Source organism: Mytilus galloprovincialis, chromosome 13, assembly GCF_965363235.1.
Source record: "Mytilus galloprovincialis chromosome 13, xbMytGall1.hap1.1, whole genome shotgun sequence".
NCBI lineage: Eukaryota > Metazoa > Mollusca > Bivalvia > Mytilida > Mytilidae > Mytilus > Mytilus galloprovincialis.
The window spans coordinates 33,623,163-33,644,650 of NC_134850.1; the positions used below are offsets into that span (position 1 = coordinate 33,623,163).

General features: G+C 32.0%; 1 protein-coding gene across 8 annotated transcripts in view; it reads right to left on the minus strand.

Moving 5' to 3' along the window:
* Positions 1–15,775: 15,775 nt before the first annotated feature.
* Positions 15,776–21,488, minus strand: part of LOC143056911 (D-glucuronyl C5-epimerase-like) — an 84,290-nt gene continuing 78,577 nt past the window's right edge. For all 8 annotated transcript variants that reach the window (XM_076230097.1, XM_076230098.1, XM_076230096.1 and 5 more), the window contains one exon: positions 15,776–20,491. In XM_076230097.1, the coding sequence (XP_076086212.1) occupies positions 19,458–20,491 (1,034 nt within the window). In that variant the 3' untranslated portion in view covers positions 15,776–19,457. The remainder of the gene's footprint in view (positions 20,492–21,488) is intronic.

Consider the following 21,488-nt stretch of genomic DNA (forward strand, 5'->3'; position numbering starts at 1 on the left):
TGGCATTCTACCCATTAAGGGCCCTTAATTGGACGAAATATTTTTTCTTTTAAAATGCTTAAGGGTAGTAGTTTTAAGCGTTATCCATGCACTTCTCCGAATGTGCTTTTATCAGTTATTGGTCCAGCAGAGATGAGCACTTACATTATTTTGCATTTACTTTATTTCCTTTACCACACAAGTATTCATGTGCAGCGGTATCAAATAGTTATAACCATACGGTCTTCAACAATGAGACAGCAATATGGATTTTAAAACAGACCGACCTATATTTGTTATTCTAAAAATAATGGTCAAAATATTATAATCATTGTTCAATATTTATCTATTGTTATCATAAAATTACCTAACTTACAATTTTTATTATCAAATTTAGTTGTCTTGATAAACTTTATCTATTATTTGTAAAGAAATGCTTTTCTTACCTGCATAGACAGATAAAATTAAAATGAGAAAAATCAAGGGAGATAATCCTATATTTTCAAACTGACAAAAATAAACTGAGTCGAAAATATGTCATCTAAGATTGTCTCTGAAGGTTAATGATACCTCTTACTATAGAAATCCTTGATGATACTAATATATAAAATAATTTCTGATCGGGAAACAAGATCGACACTAATTCATCATATAATTTGTAAGTGTGATTTTTAAAAACATGTTTTAATCTCGGTTTTAATAGTTTTATAATTTTTCTTTCGTGTGCCCATCATTTTTTTATATAAAGTTTATTGTATTATTGAAACATTTCTAATGCATATTTAAAACAATACCTATATGGTTCAAATACTCATAGCTATGCTCTATGAGGGTTTGGATGGGGTTAAATGATTAAAGAATAATGCCCTTAAAAAATGAAGATTAAAGAATAATGAGCCAAAAAATAGAAGATTAGAGAATAAAAGGGTTAATTTTTGGAAGATTAGAGAAAAAAAGGGTTAATTTTTTAAAGATTAGAGAAAAATGGGGTGAAAATTAAATGTTTACAGAATAACAGACCCCCCCATCCATACCCTCCTCTATGGTCTGGCCCGTTAATAACCAAACGAGTATATATATGGTCTGACCCGATGATGGATACGCGCACGATAGGACCATATATGATTATACGCATGTATATATATGGCCATGACCATACGCGTATGGTCCAATTACTCGAAAGGTCCGAAACATATACAGGCAATTGTGTACGCGTGCTACAAAAAGAAATAAGACTGTCTCTCTTGAATAAAGAACGGCGATGTCGATGATGCCACGCCGGATTAGAGCAAAACAAAAATCAGAAACGGACTTGGGTTGGTGATTTTTAGGAGATACAATTTTAACATGGGCGGATCTAGACCGTTTATAAAAAGGGGGTTCCTAACCAAGGATAAACGGGCTTCCAATTATATATGTCTCTATTCAACATGTTCAAATGCATTGATCCGGTCAAAAAAAGAAGGACTTTGTGGTTTTTAAGTTAGTTTGTTAGTTTTCTCAATTGAATGGCTTGACTGACTTACGGTAAATAAATATGCCTAAGACTTACTGCCAAATTGACGCGATTTTATGATACAAAAATTCGTAAGGGTTCCACGGAACCCAGTGTCTCGCCTACTTTTGCTGTTAATCGCAGACTCAACAAAAATGAGGAAAAACATCAATAAAAATTTTCCTCTCGATACTGTCTTTTGATTGAAAGAAGCTTCCATGCAAGTTTGGTAAAAAATCCAGGATAGTTTATGAATCTAATAAATGTTTTATAAACTTTAACTGCAGAGTGAATGTAATGTTTCCTCGCAGAAAAACTAAGTCCATTTATAAGTAAAATACGGAAAAGTGGAAATTTATTTTTACAAAATTTTCTTCTTGATACTATCTTATGATCATAAACAAGCTTCTGTCCAAGTTTGGTACGAATCAAGGATAGTTTAAGAAAGTTATCAAAATTTTAAAAACTTTAACCACAGAGTGAATGTAATGTTTCCTCGCAGAAAAACTAAGTCCATTTATAAGTAAAATACGGAAAAAATGGAATTTTATTTTTACAAAATTTACTTCTGGATACTTTCTTATGATCATAAACAAGCTTCTGTCTAAGTTTGGTAGAAATTCAGTATAGTTTAAGAAAGTTATTAAAATTTCAAAAACTTTAACCACAGAGTGAATATTTGTGGACGCCGCCGACGACGACGACGACGCCGACGACGACAGAATGTAGGATCGCTTAGTCTCGCTTTTTCGACTAAAGTCGAAGGCTCGACAAAAATGATAAGAATCCTGACATTTTATGGAAATGTAACCATATACATTGTGTATATAAATTTCTCAGCAATGAACTCGCACGCAAATCTGGCGACATGGCAATTAGGCCCACACTCTATTGTACAAACTGGAGTCAGTGGCGGATTCAGAGGGGGGCGTAGAGGGCGTACGCCCCCCCTTTGCTCGGACTTTTTTTTTTTTTTTTGTAAAAGGATTTTATCAGACTAGACTTCGTGAACTTTGCCATTTCCCGTGTATTCTTTGTTTTATTTTTATGCGACAATTCTTTATTTATAAAGATATTTTCGCTGGAATCTACTGATTATCAAAGTCATGTGTCTGTAATTCGCTATATGGTAGAGTTAACCAGTGCATCGAAAAAACCGTCGCTCAGTCAATTTTATATTCAAATTACAGTAACACATTGCTTTTGCTGAGGACGACATTCATGACACATTCAAAGCGACACTGGATTGAGCAAGAACGTATTGACTTCTGTTTCATTATTCCACCAAACAGAAAGTAATACTCTATATATATAGACTATTACACTCTCAGGACAAAAAAGTTCCGCCTCAATATTAAACATCTACGAAAACATGTTTAACCCCAAACGCCCCAGCCTATTTTAAAATAAAATAGCTGAATAATGATGCTTAGTCAGTATAAGCTCTATATACATTTAAAGTCTAATGTACGAACAATTTGATGTGAGGAGACAGTCTTAGATATTGGAGAGAGAAAAAAATGACTCTGATTTTTGCCTTTTTAAAAACAAAAATTCTGGTCGTATCTGGATTGAAAACAATAATCTTGTCCACATCTTTGCTATTAGAAACGAAAATTTCCAACAGAATTATTAAGCATTCAATGAACATGATGAATAAAAAACGGTTATATCTTATTTTGTGGCAGGAGTTTGCATGTCTGGCCGACATATCTGTTTCGCCGAACTGATAAATTGAATATTTTTTTCAAGACCAGACTGCAACCTGCCTGCTGGGTGTGGCCTATATGTCTCAACTTGTCGGCCGTCAATCATAACTTTGTTGTCATTTCAGACTCATTATGAGTATTAGCCTTTGGATGATTTGAAAACCCTCACTTCCCTTAATTTTGTTGGGTGAAATATATCAAACAAACATTTGGATAAAAATTGCTTGTTTAGTCTTTTTTTAACTCGTGACTGTCGTAATTTAAATGTAATCATATAGCCCGGCGTATATCTTGTTTAGAACACGAAATTTGTGAGGTTATGATAAACTTATTACTTGCAACAAACCGGCGAGAATTTTCCATGTCTACTTCTTACTGATAAGTCCCATGCACATCAAATTTATCAGAACATAGCTTTGGATCCATACTACTAGCACGGGGGGGTAACTTCGATATTTTTTTGGTAGGGGTGTGTCATTTTTGCCTCAAAAAACGTACCCATTTTAATATAACATTCACTGAAATTCAGTACCTATAGTTATATAGATATTTAAGAACGAATGACCTATACTTATATACAAATAATGCGTTCTCAACTAAAATTTCAAATTCTCATGTACAGTTTTTTTCATACATTCCGTGAAATCAATGAAAAGATGCTAATTTTGAATAATTTGTCAAAGTATTTCTCAATTTTTTAATTGCTTTCATATTCTGTATAAGGTAGCATCTTTTTATAGTACATATGCTGTCTGTTTGATTTTATATGCTTCCAGCATTAAAATTTGATGTAGATGCTGTTGTTAAAATAATAATGTACTGGAGCATCTTACTTTTACTAGGATGCTAGTTTTGCATATATTTTTTTTAAATATTTTTTTATTTTTTGGGGATGCTGGATTTCCAATATATTGAAATGCTGGCATCCAGTCATATTGGGATGCTGGCATCCCGTTATTTTGGGATGCTGGCATCCCGTTATTTGGGATGCTGGCATCCCGTTTTATTTGGATGCTGGCATCCAGTCATATTGGGATGCTGGCATCCCGTTATTTTGGGATGCTGGCATCCCGTTTTATTGGGATGCTGGCATCCAGTCATATTGGGATGCTGTCATCCCGTTATTTTGGGATGCTGGCATCCAGTCATATTGGGATGCTGGCATCCCGTTTTATTCAGATGCTGGCATCCCGTTTTATTTGGATGCTGGCATCCCGTTATATTGAGATGCTGGCATCCCGTTATATATTGGGATGCTGGCATCCCGAAAAAGCTGGATGCTGGCATCCAAAACTGTAGGAGTGCAGACATCGCAAAATATCCGAATGCAGTAATCCTACAAGTTCTGTTTGATATACTGTTGGCCGAATTTCTATAGATGTTCTCCAGTGCATAATTTTGTGTAATGCAAAAAATAAAACAACAACAAAAATCCGTTTGTTGTTTTCCTTCCAACACTTTATCTAATGACGTCAGGGATATTATGACGTAAGAGGTGTTTTACCATCATGCGTAGAGATTCATGCAGAGACAGTAAACATGATTAGAAATCAAATCTCAAGAATCACTTATACCGATATGAATATGTTTTGAAAAGTAGGCCTAATTAAAACTGGTAACCCTTTTAATATTCTCTTATTTATTAGTTTTTCTTATGTTTAATACTGAAAGCGCTTGCACTATTTTTCTACGCTAATTGCGGCAAATCCTACCCGCATGACGTCATGTAAAAAGAATGTTTAAAATCGGCGAAGTGGACATGGTTGCAAGGGGAAGGACGAAAAACACTTATTTGGCCAGTATGCCGCAATTTATTATCATTTTGATATAACAGAAACATATACGCAATAGAACGCTACTCATACAGGTAAGACAAAGTAGATTTGCTTATTATTTACATGCATTTCGAAGTCCGAGATTTCTCAGATTTAGCCATGCATAAGAATATTCTACTCAACTCGACAACTGTATGTCTGCAATGGTTTCATTTAAATATATTATCAGATGTCGAATTTTTCTATAGAAGACGATTTGACTTGTGCCTGTCCGAGATTACTCTAACGTCCTACGCTCATGGGCCTAGCTTGTCTTGCAAAACAGCTGTTTGAAGTCCGAGCAATCTCGGACGCATTTCAGTGACTTGATACGCCAGCCGGATAATATAATTCTGATTACTTCCAGAGGGAAAATTACAGGCTTAAATGGTTAGGCAACAATTATTAATGTCAGTCGCCAGATTCTCCCATGTCGTCGGGGAAGGATGCACTTCGATCCGTTTGTGGTAGCCAATGGTGATTCCAGAACTTTCTATAAATGGGATTTTGGGAGGGGGCACTGACTGCCATAACAAAGGGACCCGCTAAAGTCATCTTTTAGTGTTTACCTGTATAATAAACCCTTTTTTTCACACGAAAAAGGAGGGGGGTTGGATCCGCCTATGGTAGCGATGAGCCTCTAAGACAGACACTTTAATATGACTATGAGAGTTTTTTCATTTTTTTTACATCAAGTCTATGAGAGAGAAATTATGACTGTAACAGTGCTTAGTGCCAAATTACCAAAAAACTTGAAAGAAGACTATTTCTATATTAGGGTAGGTATGGAAATAGGAAATACAAATATATTTTTTTTATTTAGCCTTATGGAAATATACATACTTTTTCATGAAGTTATGAATAGTTTTGACAAAAATATGATCGACATAAACCCCACCGAGACGATTAATCACCATCAATATGGCCATGGCCAGTAAAAATATTGGGTCTGCAAAATTAATTTGTTTACCCCTAGACAACCTATAAGAAAACCATTAAAATACACCTTATCGCTATTCCCGGCTGACCCGAGAATCTGTCCCGCTTGAACTATTGACGTCATACAACAATCACTTTTCCATTGTGGCGTCAGATATTTTGTATTATGACATCAAAATTTTACGGGAACCTGTGTGATGTCCAGTAATGGCGGACAAATAGCGATAAGGTGTATGCATCACTGGTAAGAGTCCTTTGAGTTCAAGAAAAATAAAGTATGAAAAACTTAATTTCAGATTGATTTTCGGTCTAGAAAATTGAATGTGTTGTTTGCCTTTTTTTTTGCAAGGGTCTAAAACCAGTTAACATGTGCCCGTCCGAGATTACTCTGAGTCTTGACTTCCTACGCTCATGGGCCTAGCTTGTCTTGCAAAACAGCCCGGTTTGGAGTCCGAGTAATATCTGAGTAATGGTATGATTGCTAACGAGACAACTCTACACCGGACTGAGACCAAATAATATAGCACTAATATGACTAAGCAGTTTACAATTAAATGTCAGTATATGGCCTCCAACAATGAACAAAACTCATACTGCATAGTCATATATGAATCAGATTGAATGTAAAATTTGAAATACTATGTTTTAAAAGAAAGAAACGCTTATCATACATAACAGATTTACCGATTTCAAAATAAATTTTCTCTAATATATATACATTTTGTACTTAGCTTACTGGCAGGAATTAATAATGATAGGTTACATGTATAGTTTTATTGATCAAGCTAGTCTTACAAATATGCCTCGGAGTCATCTTTTCATAAATGATTTTAAGCTGATATTTTCGTGATTTATTTCTTTTTTTTTTTAAACGAAGCTCGGTGGAAGCTTGATAATAAAAGCAAATTTGCAAAATAAATAAAAAGAAAATACGAAAATTAAGGAAAATGTAAATATCGCTACAAGAGTTTTGTGTTCCAGGACTAGGCTAAAATAAAAATAAAAAACACACAAATTTAAAAAAGGTGTTAACCGAATACACCCTTAGATGGGAATTAAATTTCACGAAAGTCGCTAAATACATGTTGGATGTATTTCTAAAAAAAAACCCACTTTTCTCCCTTTCATAATGTACAGTATAGACCTGGATGTTGTTCCATAAAAAAATCAATTGAAGTAGTGGTTCATATGTCAAATGTATGTGTTTTGAATAGTAACAACAGGCATATATTGGTGTGGAAAACTTAATTTTAAAGAAGTTTAAACTGAAGGTTTTCTTCGAATAATAATGCGTTCTCTCGTTCCCTATTGTTGTGATGTTACAACGAAAATTTATTGTTGATAATCTTTCATATAATTATTATTTCTCTTTTCAGCATTTGTAAAGAAGTGGCTTCACCTTTCTGGTTACTATTCATGTGTTGTGTATTAATGTTTCGCAACACTTTATAGTTATTGGACAGGTTAAACTCAGACGACGAATCATCCAAACAGCACCAGATCATTTGTGATTCCAGCTGATTTCAGATTACTAGCAATACATGATAATAGAAAGTTTGAAAGTTCCAGTTCGTGTAACTGATTTGATTAAATGATTAACAAATATTGAAATATTTTAAAAAAATACAGAAAAAAGATACAAGTTTAATAATGATTGTAATATAGAAAATGTAAGTTTTGTTAATAAAATGAAAGGCTCAAATTCTAGAAGATCCTGACATGATGTAATGACTCATTTGAAGATGTATACAGCAAGTCCAGAGATACTGACAATATCCAGTACGTACAGATCATAGACACTGTGCACTAGTATCAATAATAGATTATTTTTAAATATTGCATTGTGGTACACGTTTTATTGTATAGAGGCAATTGCGGGAAACAAATCTCCTTAATTTATACATTGGATGCCAATGGGGTTTCTCATAGACACAAAACAAAATTATTATGAAGGTTTAGATATAAAGCACAGGATCTCATATTTAGCATTTTAATAAAGGTACAGTCACCAATCCGTTTTGTAGAGTGTTTGTCCTGGATGACTTAGTTAATCAGACATTCCCAAGGTTGATGGTCATTGGGCAAATTCATTTGATTGATAAAATGCCATAATAAATGAGCAGCATTTTTTAAAAATTTTGTTCAGTTGATTTCTGAAAGCCTTGGGAACTACTAAACTTGATATGATTTCAGCTGGCAATTGCATTAAGCTTATTTAAAAAAATAAATTCTATGAACATTCGAAACATGAGCATATCAGATTTGAAAATTATAGTCCTGATGTCATCATATATAAATATATTGTCTCGAGACCACAATAGTCAATAAAATGTATACATCATGTCTTACATAATGGTAATCAAATTCAGAAAAATAACATTAACATTGGCTAATTATTGGAAACTTACCGGTAGTACATTGACATAGTTTTATAAATATCAAATTGTTGACATCAGCATTCACATGGACAACTAGCACTTTACAATTCAGACTCAGTTTGTTGGTCAAGTATACATTTCACACTCTGACCAATGATGTCACATTCTCAATATGCATTAAACTGGCCACTGGAAATGAACAAAGACTAAAAATATAATCTTTCCGGCATTCATCAGTAGCTTTTTTTTAAAGTTTACTTGATTGTTTTCATATGCATTCAACACACATCAAAACCTTAGGAAATGTACTGGGTGTTATATTGGTAGATTAATACTTATATCCAATTGATTAGGAAGCAGCATTAAAATTCGTATGTCATAATGAAAAATGGTACATGTCTGCAAGGTTGTGATGCCAGAAGTCCTATATTTTGGGAAGCCAGCATCCGGATATTTTGGTATGTCAGCATCCAGATATATTAGGATGCCAGCATCCCAATATCTTGAGATGCCAGCATCCATATATTTTGGGAAGCCAGCATCTCGATATTTTGGGATGCCAGCATCAAGATATTTTGGGATGCCAGCATCCAGATATTGAGATGCCAGCATCCAGATATTTTGGGATGCCAGCATCCGGATATTTTGGGATGCCAGCATCCGGATATATTGGGATGCCAGCATCCGGATATATTGGGATGCCAGCATCCAGATATATTGGGATGCCAGCCTCCAGATATATTGGGATGCCAGCATCCGGATATTTTGGGATGCCAGCATCCAGATATATTGGGATGCCAGCATCCGGATATTTTGGGATGCCAGCATCCAGATATGTTGGGATGTCAGTTTCCAGATATGTTGGGATGCCAGAATCTATAAATAATTGGAAGCCAGCATCCATGCGTTGAGGTATTCAATATGAAATTAAAAGAATTACATCAGCATCTATCAAAGGTGAAGATGCAATTTTAATCTTTTTCTTCATTATCCGCAGACATTTTTTTGAAATATGCTATGTACAGAAATAAGAAGTGTTTTTTTATACAAAACAATTTCACAACTACAAAAGTTATTAATATAATCGAGAGAGCATCCATAATCTTTCAGACCCAATAAAATTCATTATGTAGCATCGACTATTCAGAGAAATAAATGAATCAGTATGATTTTTGGTAAAATGAGCATATGTTGATACTTAAAGAAATGCAATAAAGTAGATATATTCCGAATATGGAACATGGCCGTAACATTTTCTCTGGACATTGAAAAATTTAGTAGAATACAACATAATTTTACCTTAAAAATTCAAAAATTTTCAAAAAATTCTCTTTAAGCATATGAGAATTACAAATTTTAGTTGAGAACACATTAAATATGACCCATGCTTATATACGCACTAACTCATCATCACTCATAATTTATAAATATACCAGCTACCCTTAAGTTTTTATATATGAATTGACATCGTTTGGTGCATATTTATATATGATATATGTAGATCATACCCCAAATCAATATACAGTTATCAAACATAAATGCATTTTAATATAGGATGTCATTAAAAAGGAGGGTCATTTTTATATAAAATCTCGCAAAATTATGACCCATATTTTTGGCACATCCCCGTATACCCAATAATAGGAAGTAACCCCCCCGTGACTACTAGTACCATTTAATGATAGACAATAATAGGGAGAATACAGCATCGAAAATATCCAACCCTTACACTTTACAGCAACTACAAAATATACATGCCCCACACCAGGACCCGTTTAAAAAGTGCATATTACACTTTATATTTTATGTTTTTAGACCAAATAAGGTCCCAAAATTTTTTAGCCTCGATCCGCTCGGCGAAAGTTAAAAACTTCGCCCCCCCTTTTCAAAATCCTGGATCCGCCCCTGACTCGGAGTGGTGAATTATCATTTATAATCCTATCAATACAACTCGAATGACAAGTAATTTACCATACCGGATTAGCCTGGTACTTCAAACACTGACACGACATATACTGTACTAACTAGTACAGAGGATTAGCTAAAAGTAAAATATCATTGATATTCCTACAGACATGGCAAGTATTCACTGCAACAGTACCAATTCGTATTCAGGATGGGTGTACTGGTGGATTATCATTGTTAATCAAGCTTACTACGTCTGTTATTGCTATCTACAGGATGAGCTTCATTTGACATATCATTGATATTCCAAATACGTCCAACATTTCAAGTACTGTACTAACTAGTATACAGAATGGGTGTACTGATGAAATATCATTGATATTTCCTATAAAGTTTTTTTTACTAACTAGTATATAGGATGAACTACTGGTAAGATATAATTGATATTTCAAATAATTCTAACATGGCAAATACTGTACTATACAGGATGACTACGCTGGGAAAAAAAATTGATATTTCTAATACTACTGTCATATCTAATATTGTACAGTTATACAGGATGAGTACATCTACATCTACATAATACTTCTTAACTTCAATATGTTGAAGATTACAAGAAGGCACATACTAGGGAAACAAATTAACTAAACATATTTACATTAATTTCAAAAAACATTTTTTTTTTTAATTTTTTTGTATATAGATAAAAACATGGTTTGGTTTAGCAGTACATATGTGGTTTTGCACCAGACTTAAAAGCTTCTAAGTCTGGGCTACAGGCTACTTGGTATGGTAGGGAATTCCACAACCTTATTGTTCTAGGAAAAAATGAATATAAATGATAGTTTGTGGGAGAGAATGGCTGTATAAATTTATGTTCCTTAGATGGTATTAGGTATGTATTTACTGGGATGGAGACTAATTGGTGTTGGATTTTATATAGCATGGTGACGGATGCAAGATTTCTTCTTTGTTGTAATGTTGGCCATCTTAGATGTTCAAGCATGGCTGTTACACTGCTTTGATAGCTGTATTGGTTGAGTGTATACCTGGCAGCTCTTCTCTGTACCATTTCAATTTTATTTATTTGTTGTTTCTGCCACGGGTCCCAGACGACACTACAGTATTCTATTTTTGGTCTTACGTATGTTTTGTAAGCCAGTTCTTTTGTTTTTATGCTGTTTGTTTTTACATTTCTTTTAATAAATCTCAGTGATGCGTTTGCTTTGTTTGTGATGTCATTTATATGAGAGTTCCATGTCAGGTCTTTTGTGATGGAAACGCCAAGATATTTTGCTTTGTTTGTTGATTTTAGAATATGATTATGTAATGTGTAGTTATAGATGATAGGTTTATGTTTTCTTGTTATGTGGATGATTTCACATTTGTCTGGGTTAAAGGACATAAGCCATTCTTGCTCCCATTGTTCCAGTTTATGTAGGTCTGATTGAAGGGTGTGACAGTCATCTAATGATGAAATTGTTAGATACACAATAGTGTCATCTGCAAAGAGGCGAACATTACTTTTGAGGTTGTCTGGCATGTCATTGATGTAGATTAAGAACAGACATGGCCCGAGAACAGAGCCTTGGGGGACGCCTGACAATACAGGACAACTATTTGATGTGCGACTGTCAACCACCACTTTTTGGGATCTATATGATAACCATGCCTCTATCCAATTTGTTGTTTTGTTATTAATTCCCATGCGTTTCAGTTTTAGGATAAGTCTTTGGTGGTCCACCTTATCAAACGCTTTTGAAAAATCCATGACAACTACGTCAGTTTGTTTACCGTTTGCCATGTAATCAAGTATTTGCTGTGTAAAAGTATTCTTTAAATATCATTGATTTTCCTAATACTACTGAAATGGCAAATACTGTACTTTACAGCATTGGCGTACTAGTGAAATATCAAAGATATTCCTGATACTGTTGACATTTCAAGTACTGTACTACATGCACAGGATCAGTATACAAGTGAAATATCATTCATATTCTAGGTACAGGTGCGTAGTGACATGACAAATACTGGACACAAACTATAGAGGATGGGTGTACAAGTGGAATATCATATCATTGATATTCCTAAAACTTTTAATTCTGACATGGCAAGTACTGTACATGACTGTATTACAAAGGATGGGTGTACTAGTGAAATATAATTATTTATTATTTATAATTATACAGTATTTATAACAGCGCATTATATAATATTAAAATTACCCTAAGCGCTTTACAATATATTTCCATATACATATATAAGTATTAACAATAAAATATAAAAGATATTCTATATATATATATAATTGATATTCTATTACTTAGAATTCTGACATGGCAAGTACTGTACTACACAGGATTGGTGTACTAGTGAAATATCATTGATATTCGTAGTTCTTGTGAGTTGTGACATGACAAATACTGTACTGTTCAGGTTTGAGTGTACAAGTATAACATAATTTATATTCCTAATTCTGGTAAGTGGTGCCATGGCAAGTCTTTTATTATAATGTTTATATTGCATTATGTCTTTTGATTGAGTTTAGCCATTTTAATTGATATTTCATAGTCTGTCTTTCTATATATGTTGGGATGTTACACTATTGTTTGATATAAGGGGAAGGTTGATACCTATTTAAACGTTTTCAAGAACCCACTGCAATTGTTTGCACCAGTCCTAAGTCAAGAATCTTCAGTAGTTATCGTTTGTTGATGTGGTTCATAAATGTTTCTCGTTTCTCATTTTTATATAGATTAGATCGTTAGTTTTCCCGTTTCAATGGATTTACACTAGTCATTTTTGGGGTCCTTTCTAGCTAGCTGTTTGGTGTGAGCCAAGGCTCTGTGTTGATGACCATACTTTGATCAATAATGGTTTACTTTTATTAATTGTGACTTGGATGGAGAGTTGTCTCATTGGCACTCATACCACATATTCTTATATCTATATATACAAGATGAGTGTAATTTGAAAGTATTAGCTAAATGAAACATTCAGTATTTTTCTGTTAGCTAAAATAATAGACAGTAGCCTGTAATTTAGTGTTTGTTTATGGTTGCTGTCTTTCATATTAATTTTTTTTCATGGTTAATTGTTTAATCATAAATCAGGCTGTTTTCTTATTGGAATTGTTTAACTTTTTGACATGGGTGGGCCTTTCATTATTAGAATCTGAAATGGCAAATTAATCCAACTTATACCCATACCTCAAAAACTGAATGACTCTGGTATTAAAAATGATGCAACACAATATCAATTTCATTTTTTAATATTTTTATGAATGGTTTTTCATAATTTTTTTATATTCATTGTCCAGAATATCCTTCTGGTCAATTACATGTTAACAATGATATGAAAATACAATAACTCTCTCTGCACTTATCATTCATACAATGAAAACTGGAATAAAATTATACACATATAACAAAAATGAACTTTTTTCAATAATACATTTGAGAAGTATTATTGTTGTCTTAAAATAACTTAACTGTTAAAAAATGTCAACTAAAATTCAATTTTCAATAATACTTTTCAGAAGAATTTTTCTTGTCTTAAAATAAATCAACTGTATGAAATTTCAACTAAAATTCAGCTTCTTATGAAGATTGTTGTTATAAATAACATAAAAGTTTCTATCTTAATTAAAACCTGTTAATTCTAAAGTCAAAAGCAAAAAGTGAAGTTTGTTACTAATTTAAATCAAGCGCTCGGTACTTTCCCATCAAACCTTAATAAAAAATATTTTTTCTTGACCTTGAAAAAAAAAAAATTAACCTGTTTTGAAACATAAGTTTACACCAGTCTGTTTAAATTCAGCTCATTCAACATATTCTACAACCAAACGATTAATGAGTATAATATTTGTTTGCATGTCAACGACAGCATCTGAAATATCAGTAAAAATAAAATAATATTTACATACATTTCATAGAACATAAACCTTTTTATCCTGCAATTGGGTGTTCTACTATACAGATACAGCCCTACAGATATCGCTATGCTGTATCTGTATACTATACAGATATCGCTTTAAAGCTCCGCCTACTGCCGGACTAAGTTTTGATTGAACCTGCGTGACCTCAGAATGTGTATTGCAGTTGCATTCCAAAGACGTATTAATTGCGAATTAACGATTACTTTTATACGTTCTGCTTGTTTTCAAACATTTCTGTAGAGAATAAGAATCACACCAACTTTCTGATAACATACACACATGAACAACTATCGATTTCAAAACTTGAATGTGTTTGATTGTGTAACAAAAGCAACTATGTCAATTTCAGCATGCATGTTTAGTGAATGTCGAGTCTGAAGCGTAGGACAACTCATACACTCCTGTTTCAAATTGGACAATGTTTAGTTATTTGTTTTTACTGATGAAATTATTCGTTATGTTAAAATAGAAATTTATTCTCCTTGAGCGATGTTTTATTGTTCACCATTCCAGATTCTTTTTTGCGAACCCGTATTCAGCTGAATGTGTGGTTACTGTATCGTATTACTACACGGGGCCTCAAGGGATTTCAAATCGAAAATACATACAAAACATGTGTTTTTGTGTCTTTCAAAACACAAATAATATACAGAATTAATTGCAGGATAAAGACAATAACTGTTTAGTGTCTTTAAATATCAGCTGTATTTGTACTCGGCTCGAAACAGGTATAATAGCTCGCTAAAAGCTCGCATACACCTTGTTTCCTAGCCTCGTACAAATACAGCTGATATTTAAAGACACTAAACAGTTATTGTCTATATATCTTTTTTGGGTTAAAGTTACACTTGTAAATTGATTATCTAATGATGTATAAAAGATACTGTTACAAAAAAATGAATATTTTGCAATTTTTTAAAATTATCCAAATTAAAAATTTAATTTTATCAAATTTTAAAATGTATATATATCTTAATTGAAAATTTACACAAAACTTAAAAAAGTTTGATTATAAAATTTCATAGATCAACCAAGAAGGAAAACAATGTTAAATAATTTTTTTGGAAAAAAGCGACAATAGGTTAAAACACATTTAGAGAAATCTACAGTAAAGCACCATAAAAAATACAAAGAGGTACAGAACAGGTTTTATAAACATAATTGCACAATAAACCACAAGGGTCTGGATAGGTTTAGAGAATTGAGAATGGGTCAATACAGAATAGAGGGGAAAGGGTCAAGAAAAAAAAAAACAAAGAACGAATAGAGAATTATGGGCAACAAAATGATGAATAGAGAATAATGGGTCAATAAGATAAAGAATTGAGAATAATGGGTCAATAAGATAAAGAATTGAGAATAACGGGTCAATAAGATGAAGAATAGAGATAAATGGAAAACAGAAATTTATACCCAAATCCAGACCCTTAATTATCCATAACCTAATGTGCATTGAATACACACATCAAATTGGTTTTCTGTAATCTGAATTCGCTTAAAACATCATTCAGCAGGTTTTGATATTGATAAAAAAAATGTTGAAAGTAGATGAACAATAGTAAATGTTCTTGTAAGTATTATCAAAAGTAGTGAATTCACAGTAAATCACAGGTTCTGTGAAGATTAAATCATGAGTAAAAAAAAATACTTTTATTTAATAATGCTGAAATATACTTTTTCTTTAAATCTTTAAAATAAAACAAATTAAACTTGAACTTCTATAAATTCCTCACAACAGTATCATTGTTAAACAGTCCAAAAACCTAAGAACGATTTATTGGGTGCTGTTAAAACAAATTATCTAATAAATATTTAAAACTGGAGAATTTTATCAGCATTTTATATATAATTATCACTTCATATTAAAACTGACTGCAGAATATAATCTGCATTTTATCACTTAATTTCAAAAATTATGATCATGTGATGCAATGACATATGAACAATGGTAAAATATATATGGTAATGAAATTACTGATAAAAATGATTCGAAATAAAAATATTGATATGCTTACGATAAAAATAAAAAGAACACAATATATATATTATATTGTCAGCATTGTTTAGTAGTTCAGAACAGTATGAAATATGAGATCAATTCCTTAACTAGACATGCAAAAGTCTAAAATTTAAAATATGTGCAAATTAACTTTTTTTTATGAATTAAACCATGGCTACATGTATGAACTCGTCTTGTTTGTTGACATAGCAACTGTTCCACACCAGAGAAACATGAAGGGAATGACAATGGTTTCATTCCTTTCTTTTAAATTTATAAATTGCAATCGAATATCTTTACAGATTTTAATAATATGGACCCTCCAATTCTGTTACATAATTTTATTTTCATGCTAGATAAACCTCTTTTTTAATATTTAAATAAAACATTTGGATGATCCTCTCAACCATTTCAATTTATGATGCTTTATCTAAACAACAGTAGGCACCTAATGAAAATTTGTATTAGTGAAAATCGTTACAATCGATTGCACTTTGAATTTACAATCTATAAATCAATACTTGACAAAGTACTAAATATCAACATCTCAAACTTTGAGTTGAAAACCAGTACAAATAAATAAAATCCATATGCATGAAAAAAATTCTTTCACACTGTCCTGAACTACTATATATAACAAATGACCGACACACGATATGATGACCCAGCACTGCATGTGCATTAAAATATTACAACAACCAAAAAATACATTGTTTTGGCTCAGGCTAAATAAAATCAATACCTAGATTTTCATCTTAACCACCCCCCCTAAACCATGCAGATGATTTATTACCATTTGGCCATAGGCATAGAGATGCTTACAGATTTTTTTTTTCTTTAATTTTTGCCATGAAAAAATAGATTCCCATCATAGTTACATCCTAACCTTTCAGATTATTTACAACCTTTTCACCATCGACATGTCTAGTTTTGTCTGCAGAATTTTTCTGTTCGAAATTTTCACCTTGTAGAGAGGTCTTCTGTATTATATAAATGTACAGAAAATTATAAGATCCATTGCCTACTTTAAATAATCTGTTCAAAACTTACGACAGGAAAGGAAAAAGAAAAACAGCCGATCCACTGAAATTTAACCCAAAAAAACACAAAATACCCAAACCTGATGAAAATCTAGGTATCATAATAATATAGCCTATTTCAACAACCATTGTTAAATCACAACCATTTACATAAAATCACAGCTTTGTTAATGAATTATTTACAACATTGTACTATTTCTGGAAAATTATGCTACAGTGACCTACATATAATAGAAAATGCAACTGATGTTGGTCACCTTAACCTTTTCTGTATGTACATTTACAGCATTTATTACAATAACCTGAATTGTTGACATGACGGCATAAGCTTCACACAAACAATTTAAAAATGCTATTAAATTTTGTCCTTTTAGAAAATCTTAAGTAAAAACTAGGACTTGCAAGTGCAACATGTATAATGTATGTGTTATCCGATATTTTAGCTTTTACTTTTCAAATTGAAGTAATAGTTTAAAGAATCTAGCTCATTCATTTTATTTTTGCATTTCATGTATGCAGTCTTTCCAAACAATATTTTTCCAATCTTAATTGACTGATGTTTTATTTCAACTAAAATAAATTTAAAAGTGACATTTTATTTCAGCCATAATAAATTCAAAACTGATGTTTTATTTAAACCAAAATAAATAAATTTTAATGTCACATGTAACTATTAAGATATAATTACCTCCCCTTTCACAAAGTAGTATTATCTCCCCTTAACTGAGATCAATTCAATGATTAAAGCTTTGTAGAATGATACATGTACATGTAAAATAGTATTAAATTATACATTATAGTCACAGGTTAAATATGGAATGTTAATATTACATAATAAACTCAATAAATAAGCCATAAATTTTATTTTATTTTTGATTTTACCTCACCAATTCAAAATTTAATTTTTAAAAAGATGAATTGGTGAGCTTAAAATATTCAAAGAAAACATGTTCCTATGTTGCAATAGTTCTAGGAATTAGGAAATATCGTGAATTATCTCCCATATGCATGATATGACTTCAAACCAAAACATACCTGACTTCATGTTTCTCATTAGTTCTTTGAAATGACTTATTTATCAGTTTATTATTCATGCATTATTTTATTCTATGGCACTATATTACTTAAAATATTTACAACTAGATTCACAACTTAGAAACTGTACAACTATGTACAAAACAGGACATTTACATCATGAACAAAACTAATGAATAAGCAACTAAAAGGTAACTAAATTACCTCTTTCGTTATAAATGAGGTTAACAGGAAATAAAATTATTACCCCCTTTTGTCAAATGTAGAAGTTTGTGTGCTGTCATATTTTTCTTTTCGTTTGAACTTTCTTCTAGCAGAGTTTATTTTTTTCTTTAATATCACATTTTGTATTGTAAATAATCAAAATCATCATGGTTATTAGTTGAATAATGGCTATTGATCCATTACTTATGCATATCAAACAGTCGGTGAAAATAGCAAAAATTTATCACCATTGCAAACTCCCTCAGTTCAAATGGTACTTTAATATTCCAAACAAAAATATAAGAGCAAAACTCTTTGTCACTAAAAATATTGATCAATTGATTAAATCATATAAACTACAATTTTTGACATTCAACTTGGCAGCACCATATTAAAACATATGTAACAAATCTTCATAACACATTAAAAACTTTGACATCAATAACAAATTATGGGTCCATGTATAGCTATTTCACAATATAAACCAAAACAAAACAAATACTTAACAATAATTAGATGCAAGAGTTAGAAATCTACATAATGCAAACAACAATTCAATGTCTGATCAACATGCAAATGAAAATGAATGGCTTAGGCTCATGAAAAAAAATGCTTAAGATCATGAAAACTACCATGTACACAATGTATATCGAACTACAATATTGTTCAGAAAAATGTAAGATTTCATTTACTTATAAAGATGTTTAACGTTAACATGGTTAAATGATTGCTATTTTTCTCAGTAACCATGGTAACAGACATTTGCATGCTTGTTTAACTTTTAAGTAATAAAATTTATATTTTTGTTTCTATTAATATTGCAGATATAAAGTTTTGTGCCATCCATGATGAATTAAATTTGTTAAAAATACACTTTGTAAATGTATAACTTTAAGTTTTATATTTCGTGTACCAATTTTCGACATACGTTGTATGCATAATGTTAATTTCTATCTCATGATCATCATGTAACATAAAAAGTAGGACTACAGCACATAAGTAAACAGTGAAAAATGGAAGTCTTTAATTATGCGGTGATAGCTTGCCCTTCATGTAGTCTGTCCATCTCTTGGCCGTTGTAGTAAACAAAGGGTCATTGTCAATTAAACTAAGTAGATTTAGTTGATTAATATGAACTGTATGGTAATCCCATCTTGCACGATTAGGAGCTCCACCTAGTGTCAAATGTCTCAAGTCATAAAACGTCCCTGAGCCCGAATCAAACATTAGTAACATGTTTTTCAATGTCTTCATGCCTACATCAAATAGTCTTGTGGCATGTGTGGCACCCTTGCCCGATGCCACTTCCTTTAAGTCATATAATCCTAATAATGAATATATGAATCCATTTAACACATAACTTGAGGGTGTTGTTGGGTATTCTTCGTACCAATCATACACCCCGGCAAACTTTGTCAACACACCACCATCACCACTTTTAATTTCAAACACATCTAGCGCTCTCTCAGCAGCGTCTAAATATTTTTGGTCTTTTGAAACAATATATGCTCTCACCAACAATGATATTGACTGACCTTGACCCATGGCAGAGTACCACCCTGCATCAAGTTCAAGGACAGCAGGAACAAGCTTCCTTTGGACCATGATAGGCCAACCTCCCTGATCATCTTGCTGATTTACTAAATAATTAGCAGCATCAAAGAAATGTTCCAGATGAGCCGCAGACGACAGTGTAACATTATCAACCAATCCATGTCCACGTAAACAAATCGCTGCTATTCTTGCATTTCTTTTAAATTTTGCTACTTTCGATTTAGACATTGATAGAGCTAATCCTTTTTGAAAGTCAACCATTACCATTCTAGTAATATGTAGCCATTTACCTCTAGCCTTTGACCCCAAGCCATAATAAAGGTCACGTTTTTGAAGGTAAATTAAAGTATCTCCCAAGACGTAATGAATTCTGAATAAATTTCCATCTCCTGTCCGTAATAAGACAGTTAAACTACCGTTTGAAATAAATTTAATGTCTAAAGATAAAGTTGTCAACTTCTTCTCGTCCATAGAAATTGTAATTCCAGGATTCTTTAGGTTTTCTACAAAATATGAAAAAAATACATGATTTTGCATTCAATATTCTTTACAGACAATGAAAGAATAAAATAGTACCACAAATCCTATCCACATTCCAAAACAAACCTGATTTAGAAAGTATCCAATTATAAAAATTTGAGATACAATTATAATAATCATGATAATTGACCTTTAAAAATTACAATAAAATTCTTTTTGTGTTCTGTATATATCTCTATGTAATTCTCTCAACTCATGAGCCTGCTAATCAGTGGTTGTTGTTCATTCATGTCTGTAATATTTGTTTTTTCGTAAATTGTACTTATATCTTGTTTCTTGTTTGAATTGTGTCACATTTTTTATGTTGTGGCTTTTAAAACTGACTATATGGTATTGGTATGGGATGGCCAATGGGGTGTTGTCCTATTTGGAAATGAACTGACATTTTATAAACCACTATGAGGACCTCTACACAGACGTGCAAGAATAGCAGCTAACCACATCGTTAATAACTTTATTGACTAACTTTCACTTTTAACTATACTAGATTCTTATTTTAATTTCACTTTCACTTTCTATTTATATATGAACCTCAATCACACTGACTACGGAACATACCAGTCAAGATAAACATTTGTTTTTATTTCTATTTTTAACTTTTATTCTTGCTACATTATGAACACTATTTTACATTTTCACTTTCACTTTTATTCTTTTACGTCATAATTAATACAACCGCATTATATACACTTTATGAACATGTAAACTCTGTAATATTGTCCTGATGATGCCGCATTAGCGGCGAAACATGTCGACTCAATAAAACTATCACCTTGCGGTAACCCAGATGTTGTTGTCTCTACATATTATATATGGTATAGGGTTTTCTCATGTTTGAAGGATGTATGGTATCATAACAGAAGTATTCTTTGTCAATTTATCTCCAATTGATATTTTTTTCAATGAAAATCATACCACATCTTCTTTTTTTTAACTATTTTTCACATGTATTGTACAATA